The sequence below is a fragment of the Atta colombica genome, unplaced genomic scaffold, assembly GCF_001594045.1.
Source record: "Atta colombica isolate Treedump-2 unplaced genomic scaffold, Acol1.0 scaffold12, whole genome shotgun sequence".
Lineage (NCBI taxonomy): Eukaryota > Metazoa > Arthropoda > Insecta > Hymenoptera > Formicidae > Atta > Atta colombica.
This window is the reverse complement of record NW_017259206.1, coordinates 4,242,816-4,258,248: the sequence shown is the minus strand read 5'-3', so window position 1 is coordinate 4,258,248 and position 15,433 is coordinate 4,242,816. Positions and strand designations below refer to the sequence as shown.

General features: G+C 30.9%; 1 protein-coding gene, 2 long non-coding RNA genes and 3 pseudogenes across 3 annotated transcripts in view; 3 read left to right on the top strand and 3 right to left on the bottom strand.

The window, feature by feature from the left end:
* LOC108694318 (leucine carboxyl methyltransferase 1) overlaps positions 1-1,644 on the bottom strand; it is a 4,457-nt gene extending 2,813 nt beyond the window's left edge. The window contains exon 1 of the mRNA XM_018203733.1: positions 1,209-1,644. Coding sequence (XP_018059222.1) covers positions 1,209-1,418 — 210 coding nt within the window. The 5' untranslated portion in view covers positions 1,419-1,644. The remainder of the gene's footprint in view (positions 1-1,208) is intronic.
* A 2,812-nt stretch (positions 1,645-4,456) lies between these two features.
* On the top strand, positions 4,457-5,570 carry LOC108694232 (annotated as a pseudogene).
* A 1,984-nt stretch (positions 5,571-7,554) lies between these two features.
* On the bottom strand, positions 7,555-8,393 carry LOC108694497. The gene is made up of 2 exons (XR_001932087.1): positions 8,169-8,393; positions 7,555-7,733 (listed from the first exon to the last, which is right to left on the bottom strand). It is a non-coding gene; the product is annotated as an uncharacterized LOC108694497 (long non-coding RNA).
* LOC108694494 lies at positions 8,195-8,708 on the top strand (annotated as a pseudogene).
* Positions 8,709-9,465: 757 nt separating this feature from the next.
* On the bottom strand, positions 9,466-10,208 carry LOC108694496. Its single transcript, XR_001932086.1, has 2 exons — positions 9,849-10,208; positions 9,466-9,680 (listed from the first exon to the last, which is right to left on the bottom strand). It is a non-coding gene; the product is annotated as an uncharacterized LOC108694496 (long non-coding RNA).
* A 76-nt stretch (positions 10,209-10,284) lies between these two features.
* LOC108694495 lies at positions 10,285-13,610 on the top strand (annotated as a pseudogene).
* The last annotated feature ends 1,823 nt before the right edge of the window (positions 13,611-15,433 follow it).

Genomic DNA, 15,433 nt, shown 5'->3' with positions numbered 1-15,433 from the left:
GCAAAGTTTACCGATAGTTTGCATTTGAACCGATTCGCGATTGAAAACGCCTGTCGATAAAACGTGCTCGAACTTTATAAAATACATTTCCGTCCATGTCCGATTAAAAGTCATCGCGTCGGAAAAGAGAAAAATAGAAAATATATTTTGCATATTCTAGTATCAAATTTATGAGAAATATTGGACTATTAATATATAAATCAGGATTAGATAAACAAATTAAGGATTCTGTTTTATTACTTTTATATATATATATAAACAATTTTGTAGTTTCTTTAAAATAAATTACAAAATCAATTACAGTTCGTATTTGATCGACGAAAATTAATCAATTAAAAGAAATAAATCTATTTTTCTCAAAGCTGATTTTAGTGCTTAAATATTTTAGAATAAATTTATATATATATATATATATATATCGCAGCAGTTTAGCAGCGCTCGAGCCAAGTTTAACTTAAAAGCGGAAAATGCAGCGGCCGTTTTATACGTAACCAGACAGAATATTTTTGTCCCGCTATTATGGGACGAATTCCGCAACTGCGTGTGGCCGGTGCATATAGAAAATAAGAGGCACGAGAGCCGCACGCGCCGCGCCGTTTCGCGCGTTTTTCATTGACCTATATATCGGTTAGTCATCACGATACAGAAGCGGGGAATCTCACGGGAATTAGGACAGGGCCTCGGCCGTCGGCAGGTCAAGGTTTCTACCACGGCACACGTTCCTGCCCGGATCAGCTGTATTCCCCCTCCTCTCCCCCACGCATTCGCTCACTCTCTCCTCGTCATCCCGATTATTTCCGATTCGCGTTCTAGGTTAGACCCGCCGTGAGCGGGCTCGTTCCCATCTGCACTTTTCTACTCCTTCCGCTTTCACAATGAGAGAATTCATGCATTCTAGATTTTTCATAATTCAGAAAAAAACAAATGTTTATCAAGGATATAGGAAGGAAAATATGAGCAAAAAGAATGGACGTAAAGTTCATATCCCAACGAGAAGCGAGAAGAGAGTGCAGAAGGTGCAGCAAGAGGAACGAGCGACTTTTTCGGAGTGTTGCGTTCGAACGATGATGAGATCGTTCCCTTCGGTCGCGTCACGGTCATGTCGCATATCCTTGGAGAAAAGGAAAAATGTTTATACGAAATAAAAGGGGAGGCGGAAGTAAGGAAAAATCGAAGGAATGAGAGATCAGCTCGGAGCAAACACTCACCTTGAGGAAATTCTCGACGAAGAGCTCAATGCCCTTGACTCTGGCGTAGTAACCACGATTGATCTCAGGTGCCTTCCGGGCGGTCTGCTTGACGAATAGGCTGATGAACGGGTCGCACCAATAGCCGAGTTGCACCGCGTAACGCTTGCACTCGCTGGCGTCGTCGTTGGTGGCCTGTATGGCCTCATCGTCCGCCATATCCTTGATCATCCCACCGGTGCCGGGGACAGTGGCGGGTTATCGCTCGCTCTCTCTCCCTATTTTTTCTCCTCTCTCTCTCTCTCTCTCTCTCTCTCTCTCACGCGTATACACACGATGACGTACACGCACACTCTTAATTCTCCCTCTTTCTCTTTCGATATCTCAGATGAGAACGAGCATTCTATCACTCGCGCAACCCGCGCGAACACCTTGGAGATGCGAACTATCGCGTATCTGTCAGTCAGAGCAGAGAGAAACTTGAGAGAGGTCACGCCGATCTTTTTTCTGTTAACGTCGAAATCGTCCGTACACTATCGCCAATACAGCTATTTTTGGTTTGAGAACTATGTGACTACATCCATTTTCTGACCCTGTCGATAAAATCATAATGTAGAAGTTATGTTCGCTTTGGCGTTTACAACGCTTTAAGCGTCGTTTCATCCTTCTTGTTTAGTAAATATTAAACAAAGACAATTGATGCTTACAAGCGCTGTGAAAGACAAAACGAATGCAGCAAAGAATTACATCAAAATATATGGATATCTGGCGGAAAATGGATGTACAAGCGATTTTGATGGTAAAAGACTAATATAGCCTCTCTTTGGTTTCTCTATCGCAGTACTAAATCATGTGCTAAATTGCTTTCAAAAATATAAATTATAATTCGTGGATCATTTAAACACATTTTGTAAATATAAAAATATATATATTACTTATAAAGTTCTATAATAATATTTTTCAACTCAAAATATTATAACAATATGACTTCATTCAATTCTATTTATTAAATGTTAAATGCATTATAATATAATATATATATAATGAGCATTATGCTCATTCGACAATTTGTAAGATTAATGCCGATATAATTTTGTCCATTTTTCGATGCCGCATATATACAAGAAAGCTATCTATTCACATTTCATATATACAAGTAAGCATAATAATTATTTTTACAATACATATTTAATAGCTGACAATGAAATAAAATTTAGTGAAGTTGTATATTATTTCGATTAAAAATTTTACTATAGAATTTTGAATAATAAGTATATATTTTTATATTTGCGCAATGTTTAAATGATCCACAATTTATGATTGCTTGTTATTTTATAAATTCGATTTTTTTATCATATAATTTCTTCGAAAGTCATCATTTATTTATTTTTAATTGGTTTTTAATTTTCGGAAAAAATATAATTTCTAGCCCGTAATCAGAACGTGCTTTTACATATTTGAAATAGTACAGAATATATACATAATGTAACTATGTGCTAAATACATGTTAACATCGTAAAAATGCATTCTGAATACGTACAGGTTTATATTTTAGCAATTGCAATATATGTTTATTAATAAAAATTTAGCAATTATAATATTATTTTGCAGTATTAATTTTGGAATACAGTTTTGAGATAGATAATAATTGATTTTTATTCCTCTATAATCAATTTTTCTTTCGATTTCTTTTTCTGCAATTAGCAATTCTAAAATGACATTTTTTTGAGATATTATCGTAGCAAGTGAGCGATATACTTGAATGTTACAGAAAATCTTTCCATTTGCGCAACGATTTTTTATATAAAAATAACGTATATATATTTATATATGAAAATTATATAAGAAATAATATAAAACAATATATATATATATACACACATACAAATATATGTATATTATGTTTACATATATTAAAGTCTTACATGAGAAAGATATTTTTCATATTATTCTGTATATACTATAATAAATGAGGATGGATTAAAATAGGTTGAAATTTTATCTATCTGAATATGTACTTTAAATAACACAGACTTTTTATTTATTCAATTGGATTCAATTGGACTGACAAACTACATTTTCTATTCAGAATTTTGAATTGATTATTTACGAGATACGAAAAAACTATTACTTTTAAATTGAAAAAGATAGAAATGTGCTCCATCCAACTCATATAAATGAATAAACATATTCGGAATAATTCGGTTTCATTTTAACGTTCGCGAATGCGTATTTTCAAAAATCTGAATCTATCTCAATCTAATTCAATCCATTCTCTTATATATAACCACTCTTCTGTATTAATTTAAGAAAAAGTATAATAAAAATATAGTGAAATATACATATTTACAGCTACAAATTATTTATGATTTGTTCAGAGCAGTAAATGTATTCTGAAATTATAAATTTAGATTGTGAACGATACATATACTCTGTATAATTACTTTGTATAAAACTGTTTTGTTGAAAATATGCTATTAACATACATATCATGTATATTCTACAATTTATTTAATATAAATATTACACAATTAACATTAATTATTAAATATTATTAAATATTTCATATTCTCAGCCTTCTGATTATCTTCATTCTTTGTTCTGCTATTTATAAAAGTAACAATATTAAGCCGATTAAAGTGCAATCAGCTTCCAGAAGAGTATTCATTTCAGCAACTAAGAATTTAGAAGAAATTCCAAATCCTTTATCCATAATCAAATCTTATAGATTCTCTCATATAGTATCTAAAATAAAGAACAAAATAACAGTATTCATCAAAATATAAGTATTCATCAGTATATAGCAAATATCATTAAACATAAATAACATTTATTTTGAAAAAAAATAGATTTTTTGTACTGTCCAGATCTCTGACTTCTTGATAAGTCTTTGACAAACGCAAAATTTCGATCCAAAATCAATATACAGATTATCATCAACCACATGATATATATGTATCTCAGTGACCAGTTATGACTTCTTCCAGATCACCTAACACATTGGAAACAAAATTATGTATTTAATATTAATATATGTCGTTAATATTAAAATATTTAATATTTCCTAGTGTGTACAATTGTTTGACTGCTCTTTAAATACATATTATATACATAATAATAAAATATGTATTTAAAGAGCAGTCAAACAATTGTATGCACTGAAAAGGAGAGATTTATTGACAGATTTGGAGTTGCGAATCAAGAAAATAAACATCTGTAGCTGATTTTTTTATTGTCAGTGTGAAAAAACTTTTCATAACTTCGTACAAAGTCACTCAATTTCACTTCAAATTTTTGAGTTACTTCTGCATTCTCTTTTATTGTGGATTTTTTCCCGATATTGGACTCCAGACGAAAATAGAATCCTTGCTTTATTCCTCTGAATCTTTACTCGTGCTGAAACATCTTGTGGACAAGAAACTCACTTTTAGAATGCCGAGAGATCGTAAATGTATTAACACTCTTTCGGGACGACATCTTATTCATGATGACAACAAAAAGTCCCGGTTTCCATATCATCACACTTGTTCATCCGGCAATAACTTTAGATTAGGTTAGGTTTTTATTTAATATCCTAAAGTTGAGGTTATAAAAATTGTTATCTCGGAGAAGTTATCGTGATTAAAAACATCAAATTGATTTTAGAATTAGAAAGAGATTTTTGTCAAAGAGAAAATTTGTATTCTACGATAAAATATCATAAAAAAATGTTTGAGAAAAAAGAATTCATTTAATCGTTTCTAACGTCGTTTTTCTTCTTTCTGCTAAGAGGAAGTTTATGCTATGAATATTATTGTAATATTAAATACATTATTTTTTATATTATATGTTTCAGATTACCTTAATAAAAGGAGATTAAAACGATAATGTTGTTGCCTTTTACAGTATCAAATGTTGCAAGCAGAAACATTTTTACTTCAATCCTGTGAGTCAGATAATTAAATTGAGTCCATTAAGAGTAGTGAATAACAGCGAGAAGGCAAGCTATGATGGAGAGTAGCTCACGTTGCACACATATGTACACAAGCGCGGGGTAGGATACATCGGTGAGACAATAAATGAAAAACTACATAAAAGATATTATTTTATAGGATCAAATTTATCTAAACAATGCTATACATATTATTTAGGTGATAGAATTTTAGTTGCTATAAGAGGAGAAAAGAAAAAGGGTATATTGATTGGATTGAAACAGCAACAGATCCCTAAAGTTCCCAAGTTTGATAGCAACAATCTGATACGCATAAAGGACAATGGCACGCTCTAAATACAAGAATACAGATGCCTATTCCACACATATTCCGAACGAAAATAAAAGAAAAGACTCACAGCAAAGGAGCAGATTATACTAAACTGATAGCGATTGTATCCAGAGTCATGTAGTGTATCTATCTTGCCTACTATTGTAATATATGTATTAAATATTTCATTATAATATTAATATTATACTTATTTAGTATTACGCAAAACTTGTAATGTGGATATGTAATATTACTCATGCACCTGTGTGTATTTTATTAATATTGGATCGTCCGGAAAGTTCGTGCCGCAAAAGATTTAAATTTAATAAATGAAATTAAAAATTTAAATCTTCTGCGTTTCACTTTTTCTTCAAAATCAGCATGAACTTTCCGGACAACCCAATACAACATTGGTCATCATATAATCTCATCTTTGTTTAATGTTTGATGACAAGAAGGATGAAATGATATTGCGTATCCTATGTATGTGTATGCTATGATTTTGATAGATAAGTTTTGATAGATAAGTATAACGCTGGCAAGTGTAACTTTAGTTCAATTATTAGCCACGTGATGTCTATCTTTTTATATTTAAGTGATTATATATTTAAGCGATTATTTAAACTAATTGTCAAAGTTATTATGCCTATATTAATGCCTATATTATTGATTTATGATTTTTTTATTAAAATTTTAGCAAATTACATAACTTTTTTTCTTCGCCTTCAAATAGAATTTATTATCAAATTTGTCTTCATCGAATTTGGAAATCAAATTAGTAATGCAAATAATTCTTCAGTTCCCGAAAGCACTTGTTTTCGATATGATTCTATATAAGAATAGAATATAGATGAGCATTTCTGGATCCTCGGATCCAGAGGATCGGTAGTCTGATACTGGTGAAGAAAGCTTTTCGTGTCTCTAATCTAATAAATTAGAACATGGTTTAATCAAAATCTTTATTTAATAGTTTCAATATATAGGTTCAGATACAAAATAATATAAAACTGTGTTTCAGCATAGTAGATCTGATAGTATATTTCATAATCATGAATCATCGATCATCATAAAAAAAAAGTCTGAAAAGACTTCTCTTATTAAAAAACAGACTTGGATAGTATTCATCTGAGACCGGTGATGGGACTCATGATGAATGTCCTTGTCTACTAAAAAAAAAACAAAAAACAAAATACAAATAAATTGTAAATAAATTTGTAATATAGTACTAATAAATAATTCGCTAGATAATAGCGTTATTGCTTGTGTTGCGATATTCACTGCCAATACTGAATATCTAGTACATTACCTGTACTATAGTTCAGCATTACACAGTGAATATGGGAACAAAACCAATTGTAAATAGCACTTCTAGTTAAATCTAGAATCAATCACCAGACTTACTATGTTGAAAACAGCAGTCTAATATCAGTTAACAGGAGCCATTGGACAGGAACCGCTCAAGGCATTATCTTTATTCAATCAGTAACGTTAACTACTTTTTTTGCGTTGAGCATAACGTAAGTTTTGCTGTTCAAAAATTTTTATGACTGTCTAGTTTAAATCCGAAATACACGCAATATCTCAATACGTTTACTTAACGGTCGCCATAGTCGCTATCATGATGGAAAGAATCTTTAATCAAATCTTAGATCCTCTCATATAGTATTTAAAATAACGAACAAAATAACAGTATATAAATATTTATCAGTATATTTGATATATAGCAAATATCATTAAACATAAATAACATTTATTTTGAAAAAAAAATAGATTTACATGTACTGTCCAGATCTCTGACTTCTTGATAAGTCTCTGACAAACGCAGTAAGATCCAAAATTAATTACGTATTATCACCAACTACATGATATATATGTATCTCAGTTATGACCTCTTCCAGATCACTTAACACACTGAAAACAAAATTATGTATTTAATATTAATATATGTCGCTAATATTAAAGCATTTAATATTTCCTAGTGTGTACAATTGTTTGACTGCTCTTTAAAAACATATTATATACATAATAATAAAATATGTATTTAAAGAGCAATCAAACAATTGTATGCACTGAAAAGGAGAGATTTATTGACACATTTGGAGTTGCAAATCAAGGAAATAAACATCTGTAGCTGATTTTTTTATTGTGAAAAAACTTTTCATAATTTCGTACAAAGTTACTCAATTTCGCTTGAAATTTTTACTTCTGCATTCTCTTTTATTGTGGGTTTTTTCCCGATATTGGGCTCCAGACGAAAATAGAATCCTTGCTTTGTTCCTCTGAATCTTTACTCGTGCTGAAACATCTTGTGGACAAGAAACTCGCTTTTAGAATGCCGAGAGATCGTAAATGTATTAACACTCTTTCGGGACGACATCTTATTCATGATGACAACAAAAAGTCCCGGTTTCCATATCATTACACTTGTTCATCCGGCAATAATTTTAGATTAGGTTAGGTTTTTATTTAATATCCTAAAGTTGAGGTTATAAAAATTGTTATCTCGGAGAAGTTATCGTGATTAAAAACATCAAATTGATTTTAGAATTAGAAAGAGATTTTTGTCAAAGAGAAAATTTGTATTCTACGATAAAATATCATAAAAAAATGTCTGAGAAAAAAGAATTCATTTAATCGTTTCTAACGTCGTTTTTCTTCTTTCTGCTAAGAGAAAGTTTATGCTATGAATATTATTGTAATATTAAATACATTATTTTTTATATTATATGTTTCAGATTACCTTAATAAAAGGAGATTAAAACGATAATGTTGTTGCCTTTTACAGTATCAAATGTTGCAAGCAGAAACATTTTTACTTCAATCCTGTGAGTCAGATAATTAAATTGAGTCCATTGAGAGTAGTGGACAACAGCGAGAAGGCAAGCTATGATGAAGAGTAGATCACGTTGCACACAGCGCGTTGTACACAAGTGCGGGGTAGGATACATCGGTAAGACAATAAATGAAAAACTACATAAAAGATATTATTTTATAGGATCAAATTTATCTAAACATTATACGTATTATTTAGGTGATAGAATTTTAGTTGCTATAAGAGCAGAAAAGAAAAAGGGTATATTGATTGGATTGAGACAGCAACAGATCCCTAAAATTCCCAAGTTTGATAGCAACAATCTGGTACTCATAAACGACAATGGCACGCTTCTAAATACAAGAGGTGCCTATTCCACACATACTCCGAACGAAAATAAAAGAAAAGATTCACAGGAAAGGAGCAGATTATATTAAACTGATAGTGATTGCATCCAGATTCATGTAGTGTATCTATCTTGCCTACTATTGTAATATATGTATTAAATATTTCATTATAATATTAATATTATATTTATTTAGTATTAAAACTTGTAATATGGATATGTAATATTACTCATGCACCTCTGTGTATTTTATTAATATTGGGTCGTCCGGAAAGTTCGTGCCGCAAGATTTAAATTTAATAAATGAAATTAAAAATTTAAATCTTCTGCGTTTCACTTTTCCTTCAAAATCGGCACGAACTTTCCGGACAACCCAATACAACATTGGTCATCATATAATCTCATCTTTGTTTAATGTTTGACAAGAAGGATGAAATGATATTGCATATCCTACGTATGTTATGATTTTGGTAGATAAGTATAACGCTGGCAAGTGTAACTTTAGTTCAATTATTAGCCACGTGATGTCTATCTTTGTATTTAAGCGATTATTTAAACTAATTGTCAAAGTTATTATGCCTATATTAATGTCTATATTATTGATTTATGATATTTTTATTAAAATTTTAGCAAATTACATAACTTTTTTTTCTTCGCCTTCAAATAGAATTTATTATCAAATTTGTCTTCATCGAATTTGGAAATCAAATTAGTAATGCAACTAATTCTTCAGTTCCCGAAAGCACTTGTTTTCGATATGATTTCTATATAAGAATAGAATATAGATGAGCATTTCGGATCCTCAGATTCAGAGGATCGGTAGTCTGATACTGGTGAAGAAAGCGTTTCCTGTCTCTAATCTGGTAAATTAGAACATGGTTTAATCATCAAAATCTTTATTTAATAGTTTCAATATACAGGCCCAGATACAAAATAATATAAAACCGTGTTTCAGCAGTAGTAGATCTGGTAGTATTATCATGGATCAATAACCACAAAAAAAAAGTCTGAAAAACAGACTTCTCTTATTAAAAAACAGACTTGGATAGCATTCATATGGGATCTGTGATGGGACTCATGATGAATATCCTTGTCTATCAAAAAAAAAACAAAATATAATAAAACAAAACACAATAAATTGTAAATAATACTAATAAATAATACTAATAAATACTTGTAATATAATAAATAATTCGCTAGATAATAGCGTTGCTAATAGTGTTGCGATATTCACTGCCAATACTGAATATCTAGTACATTACCTGTACTATAGTTCAGCACACACAGTGAATATGGGAACAAAGTTCCAATTGTAAATAGCACTTCTAGTTAAATCTAGAATCTCAATCACTACCAGACAATGTTGAAAACAGCAGTCTGATATCAGTTAACAGGAGCCATTGGACAGGAACCGCTCAAGGCATTATCTTTATTCAACCAGTAACGTTAACTACTTTTTTTGCGTTGAGCATAACGTAATAGTTTTGCTGTTCAAAAATTTTTATGACTGTCTAGTTTAAACGATCCGAAATACACGCAACATCTCAATACGTTTACTTAACGGTTGCCATAGTCGCCATCATGATGGAAAGAAGAAAGATGACTCTCATTATTTACCATGTTGAAGGAAAGCATGGAGCAAATCACCTTGAAGATACCACAGTTGGTATCATTAGCTCGATTATTATCACAGTCGGTATTTGCGCAGCGATTGATAAATATGTGAAATTATCGAAAGATAGAAAGCTTTAAAGTCTTGCAATGTCCGCGAGAGATCAGTTACTCACTTAGTTGTTGTTCTGATCGCGGAAGAATGTGACGGCTTTTGTTCATGTATATACGTAATACGTAGTGTACTTCACTGTGCGTTTTTTTTTGCTCTCGTTTTCTGCTATGCGAAACAAGGAATAACGTATTGTACATAAACGGTAAAAGGCCGCGAATCGCAGTGATGTGCCCTCGACAATTTTCCGCGACGTGCGAGTTTGTGTCCCATTGTCAGATCATCGTATTTGACGAACATCAATCGAGTCGAGGAACGATAACCTAATTTGTTCGACGATTATGTCAAAGATAGACGGTTGCTTAATTCACTTGTAGGACACACGGTGAGTAACATTTTTGCATGGTCCGCACATTCTTTGTACAAGCTCAACCAATTCGACGAAGCGTTTCATCACAATGGGCTTTTTTTTCTGTGTCTCCTTTTCTCAACGTTCCTCACCTTGTCCGCGATGTTTAGCATTACGATCATGACACGCACGAGTTTGTGCGTTAATCGTGAATGATATCCTATTATTCCTGTTTCGTGTAAATTATGTAGGATAGGGATTGCATGCATCATCTGTGTGCCGCACGTATATATGTGAATTATATATGAATGTTTATATGAGAATTATATATGGTATGTTCGTAATTAGGATTTTATCTGTCAGTTACGAAAGTTAAATTTATATAATATTGTTAAGTACATAATACTACAGTGTGTGTGTGTGTACTTCGCCGTACATTTTCCTTCGTTCTCCGCAATAACATGGTCTTAACAATTTTTTGCGAATTTGTGTTTAAATATGTAATTTTGATAATTATTTAGAGTGCGGACTGCACTTCCGATTTTGATGAAATTAGGCTCATTCAGTACGTTTTTGCTCGAAACAGAAGAATTTGTAAGAAAAACTGGCCCCACAGAGATATTAAGCAAAGTTTTTTTTTCTTCGGAGTGTCCCTCGGATAAGGGAAAGGAAAAGGCATTAGTTGTCTTTTGAACTTAGAAAAGTTGACTATTGAACTTAGAAAATCCGTCATAGCGACGAGATACAACGACACTACTGGACCATCTATGAGCTACGATCATACATAACACGTAATTGAGGATAAAATATTTTCTACTTCAATTACATAAATTCTCTTAAAAGCAAATTCTCTGCTTTATAAAAACACATTTCTATGCTTTAAAAATACATATTATTTTCTACATAATTTTTGTTTTAACAGTAGAAAATTTATTTTTAAAGCAGAGAATTTATGTTTTTAAAACAAATATCTAATCAAAACAAATTATCTGCAGTAAAAATAAAAATTATATAGAAAATAATTTTTATTTTTACTGCAGATAATTTGTTTTGTTATCTGTATTTTTAAAGTAGAGAATGTGTTTTTAAAGAAGAGAATTTGTGTAATTTAAGCAGAAAATACTTATTTTGGCCTCAGTTATATGTGCATGACCAACTCATGACACATAGATGTGTTCAGTTGTGTCGCACTTCATCACAGCTATTACAGATTTTCTAATCTGTAAATAATTCATCAACTTTAACGCTTAATATCTCGGTTTGAGAACGACCTAACGTTTTTTTTCTTAGATTTTTTGTTTCGAGTAAAAACGCGTCGAATGAGCCTAACTTCATTAAAATCAGAGATGCAGTCCGTATTGTAAATAATTACAATAATTTTATTATGTATTATTTGATGTTTCAGATTATCCTAAAGAGAAATCATAACGATAATGTTGTTGCCTTTTACGGTGTTAAATGTTGCGAGCAGAAACATTTCTACTTCAACCCCTGTGAGTCAGATAATTAAGTTGTGTTCAATTGAGTCGACTGAGAGTAGTGGACAACAGTGAGATAGGAAAGCAAGTTATGATGGAGGATAGACCATGTTGTATACACGTTTACAACAAGCGTGGGATGGGATATATCGGTGAGACAAAAAATGAAATGACTATATAAAAGATATTATCAGGATCAAATTTATCTAAACATTATTATATGAATTATTCAGGTGATTTCAGAATTTTAATTGCTATATGAAAAGAAAAAGGGTATATTGGTTGGATTCAAATAGCAACAGGTTCCTAAAATTCCCAAATTTGATAGCAACAATCTGGTACTCGTAGATAACAATGATACACTTCTAGGTACAAGAATACAGGTGCTTATTCCACATATTCCGAATAAAAATGAAAGAACAGACTCACAGCAAAGGATTATACTAAACTAATAATGATTGTCAGACGTGTATCTATCTTGTCTACTATTGTAATATATATCAAATATTTCAAAAAAATGTTAATATTGTAATTTAGTATTTTCTACAAAACTTGTTTGTAAGCGTGTCATTCATGCATCTCTGTATTTTATTGTATAATAATATTTTAACAATAAAATTACCACATTCAAACCTATTTTTAGATATATATGCACTAGGGATATATTTCACGCGTTTGCAACAATCCTGTCATCTCATTCTTGTTTAATATTGGACAAGAAGAATGAAATGATATGTATATGTGTATGCTGAGATTTTGTGTATAAGTATAGAGCTCGCAAGTGTAACTATAATTATCAGCCATGTGATGTCTATCATTTTGTATTTAAGCGATTATTGAAATTAATTGTTAAAGTTATATTATGTGTCTATGTTTGGATTTATGATATATTTGTCTCAAAATTACTGATATGAAAACGCGTTGACAAGAAGAAGTATACGAAGCAGTTGGAATTACCTGATAAATCTGTATGTAAATGTTATATTTAATATATACTTTTCATAACGATCTATAATTGTGACAGATAATTATTGAAAATATTAAGTATATCATTCATATATACCGATTTATCAGGTAATTCCAATTGCTGCTTCGTACTCTTCCTTTCATCAATGCGTTTCCGCTTCACAGCTTCGCAAAATTATGTGTAGTTGTAGAATACTATAATATAATACAAATTATCAAATTATTTGACATCCAATATTTTTATAGATTATGTATTATATTCAGTTCATGCACTCGATATTATATATAAATAAAATTTGCAGTCGATAATGTCAGTGCTACACATGTTCCAAGATTTTGTACCACATCTTTCGAAAATGTTTGAAAGACGTCTTTTGGAAAAGTCTTAAAGACATTTAGTTCAAGACATTTGATATGTTCTCTGGGATGTATCGTTTTATTCCCATTTAACACTGCAAATAAGAAAATGAAGATATTAATATTTATTTATCTCGCTTATCTCAGTGTGTTGTCATTACTTATTATTAAAGTATTCCAATTTGTATACAAAAATCTGATAAATTTTATAAAAAATTATAAAATTATTCAAAAATCCTTTATATAGAAATTTTGAAAAATGATATAAAAAATTTTTACCAGGGCATCATTTTTTTTCTTTTCAAAGATTATAATAAATAATACAAATTCTCTGATTTTTTAAAATTAAATATCCGTCTGTTTAGTTGCGCCTTTCTTTCATCTTTTATGCACATAACAAAGTGAAACTGATGCTGTTGCACGTTTTATACATTATTAATATAATTTTTCATTAATCTTTTTAATAATAATATATATTTTTCACTGACGACACGTGTTTTATTGACAATAAGTCTTGTTACAAATCTTACACTGCGTCTTTGGAGTACAACTTAATATTTCCTGCGAACGAATCGGCATAGGCTTTTTTTTATCATTATTAAAAAGCTTTCAATTGCATTATACTATATATATTGTAGCGAGTTGCGTGGTTCTTTCAAAAAGATCGAGAGTATTACTTAGAAAGAACTACTTGACCTGCTTAAATCTAAATTAGAATAAGAAATTTATTATTTGTACATATATGTGGAAGTGATGAACATTCTTTTTTTTTAAATATCAACGGGACAGAGTAAAAATACACATTGAAAAATATAATTTAATATATAATATGTAATATACGTGTATATAAAAAGATGAGCCGCTCAGATTCTCACGTAATATATCAGTGGCCTTAATTGCAGTGTCGTATTGCTTATATTGCTTTTGTTGTATAATGTAATAAATTAGAATTTCTGTCTTATTTCCTGATGAAATAACAATAATTAATGATTCTATAAGACAAATGGGCCTTCCTTTCAGCCATCGCACTGTCTCGATCGATTGATGCAAATGTGCGCGACAATGGCATGACTTTGTATTGTGGTGCCGTGTACACTCCCACACGCGTACATGATGTAAATAAAACATGGATCTGTCTCTCTCGTTGCTGATCTCACGACATCAGTGCGAAAAAGTTGTTCGGCACAGATGTTGCAATATGATTCTGTCACCGTATTCGCTTCGCATAAGCACAAAAGCATATGATAGACAAAGGATGTTTTACAGCAACATACATGGACAGTCTACTGACTTTGCATTACTGTGTAACACAGTGTATAATCTTGTGCTTTCCATCTATGACATAAGTCGACACAATCGCACACAGTTAAAATGCTAACTCTGGCGATGAGATAAAAAAGCAACGATTCAGATACAAGTCGACGCACTGTGCATTATTGTGTTACACAACATATGTTTCGTTGCTGGAAAATACTAGATACCTACAAAATGCACACAAATGAGTGCTTTCCATTTAGTGATACAAGTCGACACAAACATCATTTTATCATTCACGAATAATTAAAACAGAACATTTGTGTCATCATTAAATGAAAAGCATCCAGTGTAACATGGTGAACCATTTGATTTTTATTTAATATCTGCAAGAAACAATAAGGATATAATGATATACTGTGTTACATTGTATCATGTAAACTGTAACTCTTATTGGACAGCAGCCAAAATGTCGTTCATAAAAATCCTTGATGCATGTATACTGCGTACATTGTAATTATTTTCCACAAACAATATAAGTCGACTTTCTCTATTATATGCTCTTGCCCTAAATTTGGAAAAACGTACCCCAGAAACAAATGTTATATATGTATATGGACATATTTTATATATAATCATATATAATTGAATATAAAATATGTCAATTTTTTATATAATTATGTATAATTTTATATAATTATATATGGACAATTGTTTTAC